We start from the raw sequence: 23,936 nt of genomic DNA on the forward strand, positions 1-23,936 counted from the left end.
AAGTAGTAAAAAAATCGTCCCAAATAAAATCTAAGTCAAATCACCACAGTTGCACTTTCTAATAACGCAGAAGAATTTTAACGCTTCTCTTTCTAAGTTTTTTTTCTCTTCTTATTTATTTCTTTTCAATTTGGTTCACGATTGTTAGTACAATTTGGTAGACATCTTTGGACAAGTTTGAATATGACACTTTTGGTATAATAATGAATAAAATTTACAATGGGCATGTTTCTATTTCTTGGTCAATTGTTTAATATTCCTGTTTAGGTACCTCCAATTAATTATTGGTAGTCACTTCATTGGATTTAAGTTGTAATTCATAAATACAAATTTAAAATATAAATAATTTTATTTTATTTCAAAATAATATTTACAACTAAACAAAAGCTTAAAATCAATGAAAATTTTACTTAGGTGTGAAGGAAGTTGGTAGAGTGTTTTCTCTCATATCAAGATCTCCCATTTTGAAACATACTAATCCCTAACCTTTTAATCTTATTTGTGATTAAATCTCTCACTAAAAAATAGAAAAATAAAATTAAAATGTTTTTTTTTTTAGATTTCTAGAAAAGACGAAATAAAGTAAAAATATATGTACCTAAGATGTGTGTTTAAAAAAGTTATATTTTTATCTAAAATTTTTAATATTTATTTATTATAAATTAAAATTATATTAATCCCGCGCTCGCTCATTCCCGTGTCGGGTCGAGTCAACCCGGTAACCCGTAGGGTCGGGTCCGGGTTTGATTATTCGACCCGTTTACCTACCCGGGTCGAGTTAATTAGGGTCGATTCGATTGAACCCGGGTCAATTCCGGGTTCGACCCGAACCCGACCCGCGACCCGAAATTGACACCCCTAATAAGTTGTATCATATCAATATCATTGATATATCACAAAAAAATTATCTTGATCGGGCATGAATCTCGAGGCAAAATCAAGTTAGAAAGTTTAAAAATAAAATAGACGATCATATAAACTCTAATTTCAGCAAACTTACTGTCGAACAAAACGTCTTGAAAGTATGAACCCAACGACACCAAATTCAACTCAATCTGAGCCCAAATGAGTCAAAATCAAGGACCCAAAGCACATTTGGAATGTTCAATCCATAATTTGGATTACCAAACAATTCTCAAACTTAACATGCTTTCAGTTGAATCGAGCGGCTCAACAAGATGAATCCAACAAGCCTAAGATCATCAAATTCTGATATCATTAAGAAATTCAAATGTCCAATAAACAGTCCATGATCGAGGGATTTAACATCGGCCGTATATTCAAACCCTTCACAATTTATCCTTGATCTTCCTTCTATTTATTGGTCATGCCACTCTCAGAAAACAGACCCCTCATTTCTCATGAAAGGGGAGGAAGAAAGTAGGAAGGAGGCCCAAGCAAGAAGAGAATGAAGAGTTCTCTTGCTACCAGACTCCTCCTCGACCGCCTCCTGGCCACCGAATAGTGTCGGATTTCTACCCATCACCAAATTTCTACCTGATGCCGGACTTTCGCTCGTCTCCGAACATCTGTCCATCGTCAGACTTCTAGCCGACGTCAAACTTCCGCTCGTCGCTGGACTTTTATTGGATTTCTATCCAATGCCGAATTTCCGTCGTCTCCGGACTTCTGCCCATTGCTAGACTTTCGTTGGATTTCTACCCGATGCAAAAACTTTCGCACATCATTGGATTTCTGCTAGTTGTTGGACTTTCATCGAACTTCTACCTGACACCAAACTTTTGCCAGTCACCGGACTTGTCCATCGCGGGACCTCTAACTAACTCGTAGTCGGACTTCTGTCTATCACCGGACTTTCTTCATTCATGGGACTCCTGTCCGTCGTCGGACTTTCATCGGACTACTACCAGACTTCGAACTTTCTCCTGTTACCAAACTTCTTCCTGTCGCCGGACTTTCATCGGACTTGAACCTGGCACTAAACTTCTGCCCATAAATGTACTTCTGCTAATCGTCAGACTTACGTCGGACTACTATCCATCACAGAACTTTTGCCCGTCGCTGGACTTCTGCCCGTCGTTGGACTTTCATCGGACTACTACCCGATGCCGAAATTCCGCCCGTCGCCGAACTTCTGCCCATCGCAGGACTTTCGTCGAACTTCTAACCGATGCTGGACTTCTACACATGGCCGGATTTCTACTCGATGACGACCTTCTGTCGACTATAGTACTTCCGACTTCTGTTGCTAAACAACGGTCTTTATGACCTCCGTCTTTTGCCGGCTAAGGTCTTTCCGATCTCTGTTGTCCGCTGACTACAATCCTTTCATTCTCCGTCGCCAGACAATGGTCGTTTCGACCTACGTCGCTAGGCAGTGTTCTTTCCGACCTTCGTCGCCCACCAATATTGATTCTTCCTATTTTCACCATGTAACACAATCTATATGATTTATATTTATTACATCAAGTCAAAGCCTTACCCCAAGAAAGGGTCTCATTTGTAATCAACTCGATAATAGTAGATTCATTCAAACTGGGTCAGGCCCCATTGTTTTTCCCTTTTTAGAATTTTCCACTAAAAAATCTTGGTGTCTCTTATGAATACTAAAACGTTAAACTTTATATTTCTCTATCACCGCAAATATTTCAGGACCCAACAATCATTATTTATTTATTATCAAAATTAAAAATTACCAAAAAAAAAAATTGCATGACGTTAAAAACTAATATATTTTAAAAAAATTTGAGATATATTATTACTCATAATAATATAAATAAATAAAGATATTATATATATATAAAATGACTGCCACTCACACTTCTTGGTGGCTACTTTCATGACGTATCGAGCAGGCATTGGCCCTTTCAAAGATCCATGGACCCACCAATCTCATCTTTCTTATATGCACTAATGACTGTTCGTCACGTCTCTAAACAGAATTGCATCAGAATAAAAAAAAGTTTTCTTAGTAAAATAAAATAAATAATTAAAAAAGAGCCTCTCCACGATTCCGGCTTATACATTTGCTCCTACAATCAATTACGTCGCAGTGGCAGTATCGTTAATTTCCGTAAATTCTTGCTCATTTATTACTGATGGCCATTGTAATCCCGCCGTCAAGTGAGCTTGGTTGTCCGTACGAGGACGTCAGGCGACGGTATCGGCCAATGAAAAATAGACAACGAGCCTTAAAAAACCGCTTCGGTTTTCCTAAACCGCTTACCTCTTCTTAAGAAGCTCGTCCTCCCCCACTCTCTGCAACTCTCCTGCCTTCAAAGCACGAACCTCTTTCTCTCTCTTCTGGTTCGTCTTGAACTGGTACTTATGAAGATTTAGGTTTAAAGAGAGAGAGAGAGAGAGAGAGAGAGAGGAGATGGGGAGGGGAAGGGTGCAGTTGAGGAGGATCGAGAACAAAATAAAAAGGCAGGTGACTTTCTCGAAGAGGAGGTCGGGATTGCTGAAGAAGGCGCACGAGATCTCGGTGCTCTGTGACGCCGACGTCGCCCTCATCGTCTTCTCAAACAAAGGGAAGCTCTACGAGTACTCCACTGATTCCAGGTATTGCTACTGTTGATCCGATCATGAATCTGAGTTTTTGATCACATCTCATATATAAATGTTTCGTAATTTTGTACCGTTTATTGCTTGTTTTGTAATGGGGGAGTTTGCGCACGTTAGCGGAGCTCGCCTTGAAAAAATAATTGAGGCATTATTTGATGATTTCTCTGTTAATTTGACTAATTTAAGATCAATGCAACAAACCTTTAGTTTAAAATAAAAAATATCTTGCCCGGACTTGCAGAGTCAAAGCGCACGTTAGCAAGGAGCATGTAGCTTTCGTATCTGGGGCTCCGCGCCATTTTCCCGAGTTTTTTTTTTCCTTAGATTTTGTTACTTTCTTGTTTTTGGTAATCTTGGCCTTCCCCTAATTTCTGATTTGGAACGATTATCCTTTCTTTATCTCCACGACGTTCTAAGTTGTTTCTTTTTTAGTACATATTATTCTAAGCATTTTATTATTATTTGGTGTGAGGTTGTGCAGTATTTTTTTTTTAATATTGCTATAAATTATAATAATCTCGCTCACAATATATGCTAATCTTGAACCCAGTCCATGTGAAGGAGGCTTGTCTCTCGTCCAACGTACCATCATATCGCCTACTATTCAGCTTATTTTGATCTGTTGGTTGAAAGTTTTGACTATTAATTAAGAGATTTTGAATTTGAAACTTATATATATATATATATATATATGTGATATGATATCTATTAAGTTTTTTATTAATGACTAAAATGTCCAAAAAAATAAAAAATAAAAAAATATCCTGCAGTCTGTTTGGTTGCTATTCCTGTAGTCTCCATTATTGAACAGGAAAATTTTTTTTTGAAAGGTTGTTTTGATGTGCTTCAAAGTCTTTGATTTTTTCTTCTTTTTTTTTCATTATGATAGCGTACTTTATTATTGCTATACTCCGTTGACTAGAGCAAGTTTTTTAGGCCAAACAGGCTCTATCAAATATGGAGAATTTCATGTGATTGTTGCCTGCGCAAAAGGGTGAGATGAATATATACTGAAAGAGGACAGATATCATGGAGAAATTTTTTAAGGTTTGATAATTATAATCTGAATACCCAGCAATATGAGGACTTATACAACTACGAAAAATATGTAGCTGGCTCTGTTCACTAAAAATCTTTCTGTAGTGATGAGCCTTTTTGCTTGGCAGCAGGGTTTGAACAGCTCCTCCCTACATAGCCAGAGCACTATATGGAAAGTAGAGTACTTAAAGCGAGTTTTGGGTGGTGGGGGCCGTGAAACTACCTAGGATGCAAAGAGTTATCGCTTGAAAAGGGTAAGGATAGCGATGATAACTGGTGTTTGGTTATCATATCAAAGGAATCTGCGTTCATTAAGCTACCACTCCTTTATAGTTTGACAGCGTAAAACAAGGCCTAGGCTTAGTTTATAGGTTTCAAATAGTGAAGCAGGGATGTGATACCTGATAGGTACACTAGAGAACGATGTGATACAAGGTGGCTGACTGGAGAAACGCTATAATAATATTAGAGAGGTTGGACCGTCGGATATCATGGAAAAATAATATTTAAATTTATAAGATTTTTTTTTTAAAAATAAATTTTAAATTTATGAAAGAAATAATATTATACCATTCTTCAAAAATAAAATTTTCTCATTCAGAAATGATCCCGTTCATCACCGGTTCTCTGTGAAACCAGTTATAACTTAAACCGTAACCGTCCGGCCGGTCGGTCCGATCCGGTTTAAAAGCCTTGATTATTATTTGACTATTTTTAGAAGAGATGAGATTATATTATTCATAATAAATTTTTTTAGACATTTTTTCACAAAAAATCTATAGCTACTTTTAAAAATAGTTATTCTTCATTTCAATTCTCTTTTTTAGAACAAGTTTTTATGTCTAGTGTTCTATATTTTTATTAAGAATTTTTTTCATTTAATATTTTAATAATCTTAAAAAAGAATCTTTCATTCAAAGAGACTAAAAGTTTACTCGAAGAAGTTTGGCAATTTGTTTTATCGTTTTTATATTATTGAATTTTTTATTTTATTGATAAAAATAATGATCTATGCTAACTTTATGACTACAAAGAGAAATAGTTAGAATTCTAAGGAGCTATTCCTCCTCCCATTATCTTTTATTAGGTCTTCTCTTTTGAGACATCTTGGATCCTCTCTAGCTAATAGAATATAAAATGTCATCCGCTTATTACTTGGACAAAGATTGGTATGAGAGTAACGGCTAATTAAGTGGATCATGACCAAAAGAACAATAATAATTAGCTCTTCATAGTTGATGTCAGTAGCTTAGCATATCATCAATCATATCTCCCTCTTAAGGATTTTCCTTCTTACTTTGATGACAAGGTGGGTAAAATGCTTATCATTTCATAATAGTGGCTTCCTCCTTTATCTAGCGATCAAAATAATCTATTGATTATGTTCTTTTCTGGTGAACAAGTCCCTCCCATAAATTTGTGAAGGAAAATTAGTTATTATGTTTCATTCTATAAAATAGCGAACTTGTTTTAGTTTTTATATGAATGTCTTTCATGTCTAATTTATGGATTCTTAAAAAAAAAACATAAAGGAAAAATAAATTATAACTTCACTTCCTTCCAATGTGGTGGGAGATTTTAGAGCAAAAATGCAATAGCATAGTGCTCCCTATGCATTAAAATAGTACCCATACTTATTAGATTTAGTCCCCTCTAACAATAGATGAGATTTTTAGACCACTAGCTATCAACAGGTGGTTTGGAGACTAAAGAGGATTCTAGAGTAAATCAAATGCATACGGGTCCTTAGAGGACCAAATGCTCACTAATACATCATTCAAGAAAAATCTAATGAGCCAATGATCCTAACTATTACCAAAAACTAAACTGAAACTCCCTGAGGAGACAAAAAGCCAACCCTCAAAAGAAGACAAGTAAGATCTTCAATAAAGGCACGAGGGACAAAAGGAAGCCACAACTTGAAAGAACAATCACTAATACCAGCCTCAATTTGAAAGAGCCACAAAGCGACCCACAACAGGAAAAAAAGCTACACAAAAGAGGAAAAGAACAGACTAGAAAGTTAATGGAAGAGAAGAGATACCTGAAGGAAAATCAACAAAATGTGCCTCCAGCTGAAGCGTGCTTACATAAAGGCTAACAAAAGAATAAGCAAATAGAAGAAAAAACCAAGAACGAGGGCACCCAACCAAGGCAACAACGACCACCAAACCAACAACCAACCAAATATGCTATAAAAGTTAGCTCACAAAGACAGAAGAAAAGAAAACACAACAGCATAACCCAGCCATCAACCAACAAACACTACACCAACAAATAGCCCAACTCGGGCACCAACACAATAACATGACAAAAATAGAACCAGAGCAGCCAAAACACAACACCAAAAAATTCCAAAGATGCCCAAAAAACCCACAAACGACCCACACACCAAAACTAATCATTAGACTTAGATCTAGAAGCATTACTCACATAATATTTAAAAGTATGCATAAAATTTTTCTTTTTTATGTTTCTTGCCTTTCTTGCCCAAAACCAAAATAACTATAGGAAAATCATGTATTATCGGTATATTTTCTAGTGAAAATTTGTTAAGTTTACAACAAAATATTTTACGAGGTAAAACTAGCATCGCAAGCCTTTTCCGGTAAAAAAAAAACTCTGCCAGAAATATTTCCCGACTGATATTGTCCGCTAGAAAAGTTTTCCAGCGGATTTTTTTTTCGTCAGAATAAGCCCATCGAAGTTAATAGCCAATGCCCATCCGCTCCGCTTTGCCCGCACCAGTCCCGCGCTGCCCGAATGTCTGCCAGAGCGCCAGCCCACCTACGCTGCCTGAAAGCCTGCCAGCCCCACGCTGCCCATGGCGCCTCAGTGATTCAAACCCAGGTCCTTTAAATTTCAAGACCTCAACCAATTTGCTATGGAACATAATGTTATAACTAGGGGTGTCAATATTTGATTCGACCTAAAAACCCGACCTGAACCCGACCCGAAAATTTTGGGTTTGGGTTAGGGATTTAGACTCTTTTGTAAAATCAGGTCGGGTTCGGGTTGACCCGGAAACCCGAAATCAACTCGGTTTGACTCATTTTTAATTAAATTAGGAGGGTTTTAATGGATTTTTATGAAATAAGTAAATGATATTTCAAAAAATTATAAATATTATTGCCCAAATTAAATTAATCTTGATTTATTTTAAATTAATTGAAGTAAATCTTACCTTAATTTGATTTAGATTTAAATAAATTGAATTAAATAAAAAATTAATAAAATACACCAGAATCGGGTCGGGTTCGGGTTCGGAAAACCGACCCGTTTGCAAAAATGGGTCGGGTTCGAGTCGGCTTGAACAGTGTCGGGTCAATTTTGGGTTGAACCCGAACCCGACTTGTGACTCGATTTTGACAGCCCTAGTTATAACAAGCAAACTATTTAATATTTAAATAAACTAATACATAAATAAATTAAAATAAATTCTTAAAATGAATGAATTATTAATTAATAAGTTATTAATTAATTATTAATTATTAAATGAGCTATTAAATTAAAAATAAGTTAATTATTATTTTAACAAGTTATTTTAACTATTTAAGTTAATAATTAATTTAAGTTATTATTTAAGTTAATTATTAATTTAATAACTTATTTAAAATAAAATAAATTAAATATTTAATTAATAATTAAAATAATTTATTTGATTAACAATTAATTAAAATAAGGTATTAAATTAATAATCAATTAAAATAAGTTGTAAAATTATGAATATATTATTTTATTCATAAATTACTAAATTCGTAAAAAAATCCATCAGAAAAATCATCAAAAACAAATAATCTGTCGGAACTCCGTGGGAAAGTCCTCTTGAAAATTTGTCGGAAAACTTTCATCGTAGTCCGTCGAAAATCTGCCAGAAAACCTCTGGAAAATAGTCTGTCAGAAATCCGCCGGTAATGGACAAAATTTCTAGCAATGAATAAAGTCATCCTTATCTACTTGCACAACATTTAAATTTAAATCCTACTGCAACACATTACACCCACCATCATTAAGTTCCCCAACAATACTAGTATCACTCGATAAATCACAAACTCAATCAGAATGGCCCACAGGTTCATTACAAAGAACATATTGAAACACCCCACCAGTTAAGTTTTTTAGATCTTCAATAGAATAAGAGTGACCAGAAGATTATTAACATGAATCTTATTAGAAACATCATATATAGCAATAAGAAGATCGGAAGAACTCACAATATGAAATTTAGAAGTCACATTCAACAAACTAAATCCAACAAGAGGGTCAAACACATCTTTAATAGGTGAAGGCATGCCAATACCATCAGAGAAAAGAACATGATTAGCAGATATAACTATATCATTTTCTTTTGGATTCACTGCTTCAGAAGAAATAGGAACAGAGGAATTGAGCACATGAGGAGCTATATGAATATTTTCATTGATACCATTAGGATTATTTAAGGGAAAGAAATGCTGATCCTTAACTAAATTCAAATTTTCAACTGGCTTGTTCTGGTCATTGAAAGGCAAGTCAATGGAAAAGCCACAAGGGGAGCAGGCACATTAACGTTATGTAACCAAATTTCTTTGGGCCTAATCAAACTGAATCAGGATACGTTTTGGTTATGTCAAGTTCAACCAAAATACGGGCCACCAACGGCCGACAGCCGATGGCGGTGGCATTGTCCATTTAATTTTGTCGCCCAAACAATGAACCTAATCCGTATAAAATGCGAGGGGAAAAGAAATATGGGCAAAGATCCGAAAAGGAGATCCAAATAGGAACAATCGGAGACTCCGATATATCAAAAAATGGAAACCACTTTATCAACTTCATAAAGTAATTTCAGCATATAATTTGATCTATGCGCAAAGACCAAGGAGTATATATATATTAGTTGATGGTAGTGATAATGATAAATACTAGGCCATTGCTCCTTCCTTTGACTTGGCTTCTCAAGAGAGGGATGCATGCCCATGTCGCTTAATTCTAATCTTAAATAAGGGATATGAAAAGAAACTCTCATAATAGTTTTGCCTCACAAAATATTCTTCTTTTTGCATGCATCACAAAATCTTAATCTAGATGACCTATTAAAGTCATGATATTCAGAAGGTATAGAAGTTGAGTATGTTATATGCTTAAAAGGAGATTGGGCTTCATATGAATATAGTCTAAGGATTCTTGTTACATTTATTCCGAGAGTAAATTTCATAAATTTTGATACCTTTTGACATGATTCTCGAGGAATTGGAAGGGAAAGTTTCTCTTAATTAAGTTCCAATTAGCCTTCATTAATCAAATTAGTTGATTAAATAGTGTTTCATTGTTTATTTGAACTTGTGAATGTTAATTCTTTTTTAGTTCCATGATAGCATTCCGGCCCCTTCGATTTAGGCTTCATTTGGGATGACTTTCTCGTTGCTTCTTAAAGCAATTTTTTAGTACAAAATTAAAATTATTGTACTAAAAACTATTTTAAGAAACAGTAAGGAAGCTCTCCCAAATGAAGCCTTAAGCATAAAAAACATTGCTTTTACTCATACGTTGGAATGATATATTTCTGTAAAGTTACTAGAAAAATAATAGAGGAAATTGTTTTGAATATACATAGACCTAAGAAAACAAATATATGTATATATATATATATAAACTAAAGGTTTTTTTTTCTTTTTTTTTCTATTATAATATGTATACAATTGATATAAACTAAAGGTTGCATTAACTGAAAGCTCAAATAACTAGCCCCTTGAAGATCTGCTGATAACTCTTTTTTTCTATATAGCATGGATAAAATTCTTGAACGGTACGAGAGTTATACTTATGCAGAAAGAGCAATATTCTCTAGCGAGGCTGACCCCCAGGTATGACAGTTTTTTATTTTTCTCACATAAAAATGTTGAGACCTTATAAGGCGACATTGCTTCTCCATGGAACTTGCATTTTTATAAGCACTACTTCGCTAAATATAATGTTGGAATTATATTTTATCACCTAAACTTAAACTTAGACTTTGTTTAGAATGGCTTTTTATCGCTTCTTAAAACAAGTTTTTAGTAGAAAAAATTAAAAATTTTGTACTAAAAAGCTACTTTAAGAAGTAGTAAGAAAGCCGTCCCAAACAAAGTCTTAGCAGCTTGCTAGTTGTAATAAGATCGATCTAGAAACTGATTGTTCACGTCCGAGGAAAGGAAATTATACAGATGGAGAAAAAAGATAATTTTATATGACACCGCACAAGTGAATAATGGAATAATTTGTATCATAAAGTGAGTAAGAACAATAATTATTGGCATAATAGGAAAAATAAACTCAATTTTACATGCTAATCAAGCATTCAAATTAGTATATGACAAAGTCACAAAAAATAATTATCCATAATATAAATATGGTGAATTAAATTAATCTAATCAGTGTGAGATTAATAATTTTTAAGTGATGATTGATATAAATGATTCTACTCAATGAAAGAGCATAAAAGCATGTATAACATTCACTTATAATTTCTCAATTAAGCACAAATATTTATTTAAGAAAAAGTACAAGAACAAAAATTAAGATATATAGCAATTGGACACAAATGATTTTTGACCGGTTAAGCACCCTATTAGCCTACAACCATGCCTAAACATCCCCTGTATTTTGGATTCTACCAACAATAACTACTACACACCAAACTCCACTCCTTTAGTATGGAGACAAGCCATCATAACATAGAATAACCTATAAGCACAATGTAAACCTCAATCGCTAGGTAACATAACTCTCTAGTAAAAGAGATGTATTCCTTCAAAGTGCTTCAGGATTTTGTTGATGACTAAGGTTTCGTTTGGGACGGCTTTATTTTTGCTTCTTAAAGCAGCTTTTTAGTACAAAAGTTAAAACTTTTGTACTATTTAACTTTTGTACTAAAAAGCTGCTTTAAGAAGCAGTAAGAAAGCCGTCCGTTTGGAACAATTTTTGTATTGCTTTAGAAAGCAGTAAGAAACTTGGCTCACATGAAGCCTAAGGCTATTGTCAATACAACTAAACACTATAAAATCGCTTACAAAATTTGATTCTTAAATGCATAATAAAATTGTAATAAAAATATAAAATAGTAAGAGATTGAGTGAGAACTTTACTGAAGAAGTGATAAGACTTGGATAATAAATAGTTGATACCATCTCCCAATTGATTGTCTAATTTAACTTATAGTTTCATATTTTCATTCTTCTTACTTAGAATGAAAAATGATGGGTATTTATATAAAAAATAGGAAGGCTAAACAAGCCTCCAATAGCTCTTTAAAAATTCTAAAATTTCATTCTAAGCATACTTATCATTATACAAGAATTTGGATGATTGTATGTAGGATCCTCAATCATATGTATGATCTAGTTAAACTTGAATGAATTCTTTTCTAATTGTATGAAGAATGGCCTTTAAGAAAAATATGAAAAAAAAAAAAAAAAGCTTCTAGAAATCTAAATGGATATATGATCAAATGAATGATCAACACCACCAAAAATTTATAAAATCTATATGCAAAGAATAGATAATATAAAAGCTATAAGCAATAAAACTTAAATTTTATAATCATTTGTACAATTGGTTGATCATATGTTTGACCCTTGGTCATATGTATGATTAGATAATAAATCATGATTTCATTTTTTTTAAAGTATATTTCTTTTCAAATTTTAGTATTCATATATAATTTTTTATATAATTTTAACTAAAAAGCTTGTTTGCAAGTTTAGATCAATTTGTTCATCACCCATTGAAATTCCAACTAAAACTAACTCAAGTAATTTCTAACAAATGACCTAAACACATACATTAGATTAAAGAAGCCTTGAATAGGTCTTTTCGCCTTTTTTTTTTTTTTTGGTGAAAAGGTCTTTTCGCTTTTTTTTTTTTTTTTTGGTAAAAACCCATAATAGAGGCAACGTGTTAATAATCAAAATATATTACAAAACCTTAAAGTCATAATAAAAAAACCTTTTAAAATCATTATAAAGAAAAAAAATATTGTCAAAAAGTATGGATTATATGATATTTATAAAATGAATTATAATCTTGCTTTAAATAACAAAAATATTTTGATTTATAAACATTAATATATTAAAAGAATTTGTAGGTTAGCTTAAAAATGTATGAAACTAAAATAATATAAGGAAAAATGATAAAGTAATGGAGAGATTTGAATTTTACTAAATTTTTTACCTTATGCTAGGCCTTTAAAATTTTGGATATGTATGTACACATGGTGGCAACTTCTTTTGAAATTATGTGTACTCTAAATCCTTAATGGCATATCTTCATTGTTCCTTCATGAAGACATACTTATAATTCACTTGCACTTTAAATTGGATTTTCCTATTTATAAAATCATTAATACTACCATGTTGAGAATGAATATTATGAGTGTAATTTGAAAATGATGAGTATGATCATAAATCATTGTAAACTAGTATGTTCTCTCATCTTCTAAATTCTTGATTTGGTATTGACATTATCATGATCATAAATGTTAGAAGTCCGAGAAGATGTGATAAGAAAATTATTAGTTTTATTTTACAAGTGATTTACTTCATTTTCTACATAGATAATTCTATCAAGCTTTTTTTTCTAGGATAAAATTCACAGAGGGGCCTATATGTTATCCTTAGAAGATCAAATGGTCTCTTAAATAGAAAAGAAATACATCCAAAAAGCAAAAGAAAACCTAATGAGCCAATGATCCTATATAGTTACATCAAGCAACAAGAAAAAAACCTAAAATATATCAGCAAATAGGCCCACAGAAAAAGCAATCCAACAACAATAATTTATTCTTTTTTAAAAAAAAATATGATTATGTATTCACCTTTGTATTAATATAACAAAAAAATACATAAAATGAATGAGAAAATATTTTTATAATATAGCATTTAATCCTTCAACTAATAATAAAAATCATAATATTTAGTGTAAATTCAAATATAAATTTGTACCAAAAAGGAGTTCGAAAAAAAAAGGGTTGATGCGTCTAGTTTTAAAAAAAGAAAAATTTTGACCAGCATATTATGATTAAATGTTGACCAAAATAAAATTTAAAGCCATCAAATATATTTTAAAATGAATGTAATATAAACTCTTTATATATTATATTGATCACAAAATAAATTCAAATATTTTTAGATCTATCCTGCTAACAAATTGGTCAATATTTTCTAAGAAAACTTTTTTTCATTGCAAAATATCATTGCAGTTCCAGTTCTGTAGAAATTGAATGCAATGCAAGGCAAATTTAAAGGGCAATCTGTACCATATTTTGTAGAAATGAACAAAAGGGAAATCTTGTCAGTCTTTCTCCTCTATTTTTGTGCTGCATGACTGAGAAAATTAAATATATGTAGACAGTACAAAGGAGAGGAAAATGATTATAATCTGCAACAACTAAAACTTGCTTGCTCACCTATTTGGCACTTGTAGTTTCATGCCTTCTGATTATGCACACAAATAAGTAGCTCCTCCATATTACAAGATAAATTGGCTAATTCTAGCATTTCACTTGGTACTTGAATGCATTCAATGCAGGCGGATTGGGGCCTTGCATATAGTAAACTGAAAACCAGAGTTGAGAGCTTGCAGAGGAGTCAGAGGTGAGTTCTTCTGTTCAGTACATTCATGTATATGTTATTATGTCATAATGAGAGACAATTTTCTCCAAAAAAATCAAAATAGTAGGAACATCTATCTCAAAAATGGAATTTTCAAATTTATGGATCCTTATTTCTTTAGTCACCAGAAGAATATGGTCAAATACCAGCATTAATGCCAATAACGCTTTCAAAACACTTGTATTAGTCACACATCACAATAACATTATTGCAAGTACACTATCATAATAATGAAAGAACATAACATGCATTCTTAGAATCACTAACATTAATTACTAAACACGTTAAATAAGAAATGTGTTTATACATAAACAGTTACAAATAGTCATAAATAGAAAGAGTGAATCAAAACTTCAAATGAAAATATATAGCAGGTTTATTATTCAATCTCCCTCGGTCCCTCCCATTTTTAGGGTCGGGTCCAATCTAAAACTAACCCGCCTTCAATTACAAATGGGGCAGAAATCCAAATCTGGAGCAGGCCCACCTCTAACCTGAGTTGACCCAACCCGACCCACTAACCCGCAATGCAACCAGGCACGACCGGGTGAGGGCACGAGCGCCTGTGGGCGAAGGTGCGAGAGCGGGGCCAGTAGGCGAGGCGACAAGCGTGTGCGGGCTATCGCGGGCGCGGATGTGGGCGTTGGCGCGGGTGGGGGCACCGATGTGAGTGAGGGGGATGGCTGCAGGCGCGAGTGTTGGATAGCTACAGGCGAGGGGTGACCCAAGTCACTTTTGGGTTGATTTCAGATTTTCAGTTTGACTCAAACCCGACTCAAAATTAAAAACGGGTTAGAAAATAAAACCAAACCGACCTGTTTGCAAAACAAGTTGACCTGAACCCAAAAATTTTTAGGTCATGTTCATATTGGGTTAAATATTGACACCCCTACTCACTACTCTCATCTCGAACATAAAGATAGTACATCTCCACTAACATACATTGATATTTAGCCCCCATTGCTGTCTTATGAGCTTGCATTGAGATCTCGAGATCTGCATAAAAGGCAACTATTTTACTCTATATAATCATTAGTATATGACCATCCATATGTGATTACATTTAGCTAGAACTATAAATTGACGGTGTATTTAATACACCATCATTGAGCCAACACCATACATATGTCTTGTTTTGCTCCCCCCAGCAACTCACATTCATAGCTCGATGTATGATTTACGCAGAGCTCGTGATGGAAAAAAAAAATAGCTCGATGTATGATGGCTGTGAAGAACTTTCTACTACAGAGCCCTAACTCGATTTAACTTCTCTCAATCGTCTGTAATTGTTCTGTAAATTATTTAATTGTGATTATTTTCAAAAAATTATATATTTAGTGCAACAACAGAAAAAAAAAAAAAATTAACCTTTTAAGCTTACATGTTATCTGGCAGATCTTAATTCCACCCACAATGCATCACTCATCTTTGATCCGTAAAAGTATGCCGTTAACTCAAATAATGTTGGCTCCCTACACATCATCTCTTCCAGAAATAGTTCATAAGTATATTTTGGGAATGTGATAGGAAGTATATGCGATTTCAATCAAATCAGCGAACAACAATAAGAAATTGGGAAGAAGAACACGCCACATATCTCATTGCAAGATATATGAAAAAAATAGCAAGATACAATTGGATCTTCAATTGGAGAGTAAGATTCAGTTCTCCCAAATCTATAGCTGTCGGCTAGAACCCTCACAACCTAAAAAATCCTAATTTCAGCAAACACAAGCATACATAAGATAATAACCCTAGACAAAACTCCTTAAATAGCCCTTACACACAATAAACACAATTAAAACCTTTCCTAAAATATCATTTTTCTCTAAATAAATCTTTCATAATTCTCTCTCAAATTTAAATTCAAATCAGCTATCTTTCCCTAAATAAATCTTTCTTAATTCATTCCCAAATTAGTCTCCTTTCCTTAAACTCAAATTGGATCTCTTTTCCTAAATAATTCCTTCCCAATTTTAATTCAAACTTTCCTAAACAACTCCCCATTGAGAACTCCTTACATAATGAATAATAGTTGTCCTGGGCCCCACAAGGTGGCCTTTTCCCCCATGGCATATCAATACTCCCCTCCCCCCGCACATTGTCCTCAAGGTGGAAGGATGGGATGCTGGTCATGGCTTTCTTCTGCTGCTTATATTGTCGCTTTCCCCCAATTGAAATTGTCCTTCTTAAGCTGCTTAATTATTGGCCATGATATCATCCACTAGAACCAAGCTAGGGCTTTCCCTTCAATACATTGCCATGTGGCCGTAAGCTTCTCCTTCTCATTCAACACATTCATCGTCTCCACCCAGTACACCCACTCATAGGCATCATCCCCTTCAAATATTAGCATCCTAACTTCCTTACCCTAGCATCTCCACTCCAACTTCCTCTCCCTCCAATGATTCCCCCTGTGTATCGAGAGTGAGAATCCCACCTTTCTTCCACCCTACTTGCATGATTTGATCCCTATGGCTCAGCTCGACCCCCTCCATATCCAGTCATCCGATCCTCTTGCCCGAAATGCCTCTCATAGTGGACGACCACTCCACCACCTCTATCACAAAATTCCCTCATTATTGTCCCCACATCCAAAAAACCTGATCCACCCCTTATCAGAGCCCTAGGAGGTGACTCTTGATGAAAGAAACTCACATTGTCGAATTCCTTCCGTTCATCTTATTTCTCTTAGAATTGGCCAAGGAAATCCTGGTCAAATCTTGGTTAGGTCTAGAAATCGGAACCTTCAATGGAGTTTTAGGCTTTGTTTGGGACGGCTTTTTTATTGCTTCTGAAAACGGAGTTTTAGTACAAAAATTAAAAAATTTGTACTACAACTCCATTTTAAAAAGCAATAAAAAAGCTGTCCCAAACGAAGCCTTAGATTGCATCTCCAAAGCTTCCTCAACATCTCCACCAAGATGGCAAACTTCCCATCGAACTTCTCATGGATGGCTGAAATTTGAGTTTTAAATTTTTTTTTTAATCAGATTTCAATTGTCCGATCTTCCCTTCCAACACATCTACCATTCTTCCTGCCATAAGTACCCGGATCTAGGCTCTGATACCAATTTGATAGAAATTAGATGCAATTTCAACCAAATCAGCGAACAACAAAAAAAAAATTGGGAAAAAGAAACACCACAAATCTTTTTATTGCAAGATATATGAAAGAAAATAGCAAGATATAGTTATATCTTCAATTGGAGAGAAAGATCCAGCTCTCCCAAATCCCTAGTTGCCGGCTAGAGCCCTCACAACTTAAAAAATCCTAATTTCAGCAAACACAAGCATACATAAGATTATAACCCTTTTACCTAAAACTCTGTTAGGCCGGCACTTGAGCTTGCTGGACCGGTCCAAACCAGACCGGTCCACACCTACTCGAGGCAGAAACCCACAGAGCGGGCGGAACAGCGGGCGGAACCGAGCTCATCCGACGGGGGCCAAGGAGGAGTTTTGGGAGGGAAATTTTGAATGCGAGGGGCTGTTTAGACATTTTGTAAAACTCCTTTATGGTTAATTAGGAGGTGAGGAGGAAAAGGGGGGATTATCTTGGATTTGAAATTGGTTGGGAGATCTAGGGTTTGTGTTCTTGGGCTCTAGGCTACGGCTAGAGATTTGGAGAGTTATTCCGTCCTCTCGAATCGAAGGAAACTTGTATCTTTCTTGTCTTTTGCATCGACTAGTGAAATTCAATCGTTTGCTATTGTTTTTCCTATTTTCCCTACGAGTTCTCTCAGATTTTTCCACTCTTTTCGTGTTTGGTGGCTGTTTTCTCATAGAAAACAGCGGATTTGTGGCGATTTGGCTTAGATCCGATAGGAATCACTTGAAATACTCAAGTAGTACCTATCAAACTCCTTCTCAAATAGCCCTAACACATAATAAACACAATTAAAACCTTTACTATATCATCCCTCTTTCCCTAAATAGATATTTCCTAATTCTCTCCCAAATTTAAATTCAAAACAACAATTTTCCTGAATAAATCTTTCATAATTCCTTCCCAAATCAGCCTCCTTTCCTTAAATAATTTTTCTCTTAAATTTGAAGTTAAATTGGACCTGTTTTCCTAAATAATTCCCTCCCAATGTTAATTCCCTCGTCCTTACGTAATGAAAAATAGCTCCATCCGTAAGGAAAAAATAGCTCCCCTGGGCCCCACAAGGTGGCCCCTTCCCCGGTATCAGAATGCTCATACAAAAAGAGCAAATTATATATATATATATATATATATAATTACAAAATATCATTAACTATCATCCTTTTCTATGCTATGTAGAAGGAAGGGAGGTGCCAATATGATAGGAATGACCCATCCCAACACAATTGGAGGCTTCATTTTTTTTTATAATTCTGATCTTGCTTTCCGGTATAATCTACTGACTATCAAGTAGTACACAGATCTGACCAAATCCCCACTCCAATTAAGCCCTTCCTTATTATGACGTGTATTGTTTATTTCCCTTAATGCTCAACATGCTCATTGTGAGAGATAATTTGAATCGATCATTATAACCTAGTCATGCATCTAACAAATCATAAAATTATTGAGCTTCATTGTTTGGAATTTCTTAAAAATCATTATTAGGAGGCTCTTTAGCAGTGTCTCAACTATATTCTCAACAGTTTGTGTGCAAATAACATTTAATATCATCTTTTCAAACATATTTACTTCGATCATTCAGTAAATATGCATGACTGGTAGATGCTTTTATTTGCGATTGAATAACATAATATTCTGGACCCTACTCGTCTTGAGATGTTGGTTATCCAGATAAAAATCTCTCCTATATATAATAACCTAAACTTCATCAATTGTCAAAATTATTTTCTATTTTTATGTTTGAAACATAGACATCTAATTTTACACACTTGCTAAAAAAATATCGTTGATGACATGCAGTGCTAATAAATATTTCAACACTATAAAAAATTCATACGTTAATAACGTTCTTATCATAAATCCAACTACGGTATGCTCTGACATTCATTATATTTTTGTAAATAGCATAATGTTAAAATTAAATTAAATTAACATAAACTTCGATAACACTTGCATGGAGATGAAAAGCTATTAACTATTACATTGAACCTAGATAAAAATTGTAAAAATCTACGAAGCACAAGCACAGACACACTAACGCAAAAACAACACAATGTGACCACGGCGCACAACATAATTATAAAAAATAGGACACAATGCATCATGGACACAATATTTTATTTTATAAATTATTAATATAAATATATAATTTGTAGTATTTTCTAATAAATGCATCATCGGTGAATTATAATACCATATACATATACTTCACAGAAAAAGCTTAAAAGCTTAAGCATAACAAAAGGACAAAAAACATTCTTAATAATAAAAGAAATGATACTCACATGAGATAGTTTTCATTTACTAAAAACACTCTAACATTAGCATTCATTAATTTTTGTTTGTTGTCACATATTTTGCACATGTACTGAAATCTTCCCCAAGCATGTTCTTGGGGCGTGTCAAACCAATATCAGACCGTGTTAAGCCATGTCAAACTTGTTTTGAAACTTAATTTCAACTTGAAATGCTTCGACATGATTAGGCGTGTTGAACATGTGTTGGGGTGTATTAAAGATGTATCGGTATGTTATATATGCTTGATATGGACATAAAAGGTGTTTGAAAATGTTTGCGCTTCATAGGCAATAATAGTTTCAAATATTACAAATCACTCAAGCTATAATACTTTCATTAAATCTGAATCAAAATGCCAAAAAAAAAATGCACTCAAAGTAATAGATATAGCCTTTCATAGGATAATTTATTAATTCGAGTTTCTAACATTTTAATTTAATAATATGATGTGGTCGTTGTTCTGTAAAAGGTTAGAAAAAATTGTCATGGGAAAACCTATGGTGAAAAGTTATTATTGCTCCATTTGTTAAATTGGTTAGATCTATGGTGATAGAGTCATATAGAAGTCAGTTGATTTCAACTATTTAGTTTAAATATTTTCATACATACATGTTATAAATTACAAAATGACTAGTGGCGCACAAAAAAATTCCAATTATATATGCAAACTGATATTATCGTAAAAAATAGCACAAACAATTCATTTGTACCAAAACTAAAGATGTAGCAAAAAACTGAAGTTATCAAGATCAATTAGACTAATTTACAAAACTATCAAATTTGTCCTCTTTCCATGCAGAACATATACAATGATAATTAAATATTGCAATATCTACAATCATTAGTGTATATCCAAATATCTCAAGAACCTTGTACAACTATAAAATTGAGCCAACTCAAGGCAAGTCGGTAAGATGGGAAAGGCAAAATGGTAAACTCAAGATATTAGAGTAGGGGTGTCAATTCGGTCAACGGGTCGGATTCGGGTCCAACCCGAGTTGACCCGTGTGTAAACGGGTTGATCCGAACCCGACCCGTTTAGCTAACCCGGACCCGACCTGGTCGAGTTACCGGGTTGACCCGACCCAACCCGCGAAATCAAACATGTTCGGCATTCCTAACCTATTTGCTACATGCGAGGCCAGCGGCTGAGTGCGGCAGACGAGGCGTCGAGCCAGCCCGGTGAGGCAAGCGCATCTTAGAGAACTTGTTGAACTTACAAGCAAAGTCAAAGAAGCTAACAAGACCTAAATAGGCCTGCTTGCTTAGTTTCAAAGCCAACTCACCCTAATTCATTTATCACTTGCTCAAGACCAAGAGCTACTCACCCAAATCCAACCAATGCCAGGGAGTTCATAAAAAAAAATGGAGACTTCATCCAAGAAACCAACAACTTCATTTGCCCAGCCGCCATCTTCTTTCAATGATCCGCCAAGCTGGCAACCTCAATCAAGGAGATTGTAAGATGGTTGTCCACATATACATACGAATGCTATGACTCTATATATATTTTCACGTGTATGTAAAAGGTCTTATGATCTTATCATGTATATTTTATTCAATTTTTTAGGTTAAAGTATAGTTTTTCCTATAGCCCCAAAAAAATTCTATAAATAAAGAGTTAAAGTGCAATATTCACACATAAGATCATTTGGGAGCATTTTCAACTAACAGTAGTCTCAAAGCTTCTGTCTCTAAAAACATCTTTTTTCATCTTCTTCTTCATCTTGTTCTTCGATCTTCTCTTTATTTTCTTCTCTTTATTTTCTGTTGTATGGAACTCTGCATGTCTTATTAGTAGGGTTCTAACATCCTCAATAGACAAAGTTGGATCTAATATCCTAAAGGATCTAGTGCGCATAACTTCATGCCAAAAATCAGATCTAATATCTGTAAAGGGTTATAGAATTTTTATATCATGTACTGAGGATCTTACAATTCATAGAACAAGGAATACTTTCACTGACTTCCTCTGCTATTCTCATAGTCACATATTAGAGACCCGAAGAAATACTCAACTGTTCACAAGGACCACGACCTTTATACAGAGGACTACGTACATCTCCAAGGATAGGTTTAAGAGTTTATCAAAGCAGAGAAACTAAAGGAGTTAGTGTTCACCAAAAATAAAAGGTCAGTAGAGAACAAAAGAGATGATTAGGCAAAGTCGCCCAAGCACTAGTCATCCAAATAACAGGAAGCATATTATAAGTAGAGAGCATTGTTAGGGGAAGTAGTTTTTTAAAACTTATTTTACATCACCTGTAATAGCAAATAATAAGACATTCTCTTGTTTAAAGTATTTTGCAGTGCAAACATTTTATTGTGGGTATTTATTTTTTATTAAGACTCAATTTCTATAAAAAAAAGAACGCAATTTTATTTTCCTTGATAGTACTCAGAAAGCTCGTCAATTACTAATTGTATGATTATCCATGATATTAGAATTTTTTTAAGATCAAAAAATTGGGACATGGCATTTGGGATCCATTGCATACACCTTATTTTACAGGAAGCTCAATATCTACTCAAAATATAAGCACACATTGAGGATCTTATAATCCCAATATTTTCTCAAAATATCATGTACTGAGAATCTTATAATTCAGAGTCATCAATCATCATATCGAAATAAGAATCTGTTGCAAAATCACCCAATGGAATTCTTATTGTTTATTCGCACAACATTGTTGCTTTAGGTGTGGCAATTTGATGGTTCATCTGATTATTCTTAGGTCCCAGCACTCAAAAATTTCTTTTTTTAGCAAAGTGTTGTGTTGAAATCATTGGTGTCAAAAGATTTGAAAAATAATCAAACCTCAGAATTTGACTCCTCAATTATGATAGGACCTGCATTGAGTACTGTGGAAGTCAATTCTAGCAGGCTACTCCAGATGGTTACCCCTACAAAGAAGTCTAAGAAATGGTGAGGCCCATCCAAGGCAATGATGAATTCATTTATAGAATACTTCAAAGAGATAAGCAAAACTACTCGAATGCAAAGGATATTATATACTCACTTTGTAAATTTCGCATGGTTAATCTACCCTTCCAATAATAATAGATGTTTTGCATGCACAAGTTATCTTGAATCATTCTAAGAGACTTGTTCAATAACAAAAGGTATATCTCACAAGATATACATGTCTAAGGCACTCTCTTTAAATGTGTGATTTGCATAAGCATGTTGCATGCGCCATTAAGGTTCTCTCTTCTCGCTTCTACCATCATGGATTGTGTCTCCTAGGAGACTCAACTACCCTAACTTAAAACTTCATCTATCCTTCGAACATCTCATTCTGAAGGAAAGGACACTCCAAGAGATGCAAAAGGACTTGCCTACAAAAAAAAAGAATACATACTTCTATATGTAGATATATATATGCAATTCATACAAAATAAGTATAACAAAATGAACATCAAGATATATTTTTACATCATCAGGATATTCACCTTCCATTCCTTCATACAAGGTATGGTGATTCACCCAATGTATCTTCTTGTACTCAATAAGGCTTGCCTCCTTCGCCCGTGACTTTGCTAAAATATTTTGCTTGGGATTATGAGAAGAAAGCAAGTTGGAAAGTTCTTTTCGCAACATCTCTAATTTGACAAGCAATTTCTTTAAAGTTCTTCATTCATAAATCTAACGACTCGCACTTGCAATGTTTGTTTGAGCATCATCACCCTTCGTCAATCTTCGCCTCTAAGTTAACATCAGCTCTCTAGGTGTACTCAGCAAAGGCCCGCTATGTTGATTTGAGTTTGTTAAAATAATATTTATTTACCTTGGACAAGTGGTCCAACTTGTTTTTCAACCTATCAAATTTCTTGCAACCTTGACTAAAACTAGGTGTGATTCTCACCATTTTTACACCCTCATCACATATGATTTGTTGCCTCTTCTTAAATAAGAATTTGTATATAAGTTTAAAGCGTGATGTGCAAACTCCTATCCAATGCCTAAGGATTGGCCAATTTCATATAAAGTCGAAACTTCTCCTAGAAATTCAGCAACTAGGGAACAATGATGAAATAATTGGATAAGAATGAAAAGTTAATAAATAACTCACAATAATGAAAGAATTCAAAACACAAACACTAGAGATCGAACAACCTCCCCGATAAGCAACTTTAATAAATATTAGCACAGCCCAATCCTCTTGCCACAAATACATAATGAAACTAAATTATTCACAAAAAATGCGCTAAGCCAAGACCTCTGCAACTGGGACCTTGCACATGTAGTGCTAGAGGGACACTTTTGGCCAACTTCACAAAGAGAAATTTTCACTTCCAACCATTTGCTTTCTTTGGTCCTCTAATTTTATTTT

At 34.2% G+C, this 23,936-nt stretch overlaps 1 protein-coding gene and 2 long non-coding RNA genes across 7 annotated transcripts in view; 1 reads left to right on the top strand and 2 right to left on the bottom strand.

Annotated features, from left to right (window-relative positions):
- The first annotated feature begins 3,209 nt into the window (after nt 1-3,209).
- The window catches only part of LOC110106857 (truncated transcription factor CAULIFLOWER A), a 39,733-nt gene continuing 19,006 nt past the window's right edge, over nt 3,210-23,936 (top strand). For 2 of the 4 annotated variants that reach the window (XM_020836911.2, XM_028693183.1), the window contains exons 1-3: nt 3,212-3,522; nt 10,331-10,409; nt 14,110-14,174. In XM_020836911.2, the coding sequence (XP_020692570.1) occupies nt 3,338-3,522; nt 10,331-10,409; nt 14,110-14,174 (329 nt within the window). In that variant the 5' untranslated portion in view covers nt 3,212-3,337. Of the gene's footprint in view, nt 3,523-10,330; nt 10,410-14,109; nt 14,175-23,936 lie in introns of all 4 variants that reach the window. The other 2 variants (XM_020836912.2, XM_020836910.2) reach the window with 2 other exon arrangements.
- Nucleotides 13,798-23,936, bottom strand: part of LOC114579200 — a 30,051-nt gene continuing 19,912 nt past the window's right edge. For both annotated transcript variants that reach the window (XR_003700122.1, XR_003700123.1), the window contains exon 2: nt 13,798-14,184. This is a non-coding gene — a long non-coding RNA (uncharacterized LOC114579200). The remainder of the gene's footprint in view (nt 14,185-23,936) is intronic.
- On the bottom strand, nt 14,482-18,403 carry LOC114579201. Its single transcript, XR_003700124.1, has 2 exons — nt 15,574-18,403; nt 14,482-15,483 (listed from the first exon to the last, which is right to left on the bottom strand). It is a non-coding gene; the product is annotated as an uncharacterized LOC114579201 (long non-coding RNA).

Source organism: Dendrobium catenatum, unplaced genomic scaffold (assembly GCF_001605985.2).
Source record: "Dendrobium catenatum unplaced genomic scaffold, ASM160598v2 fragScaff_scaffold_231, whole genome shotgun sequence".
Lineage (NCBI taxonomy): Eukaryota > Viridiplantae > Streptophyta > Magnoliopsida > Asparagales > Orchidaceae > Dendrobium > Dendrobium catenatum.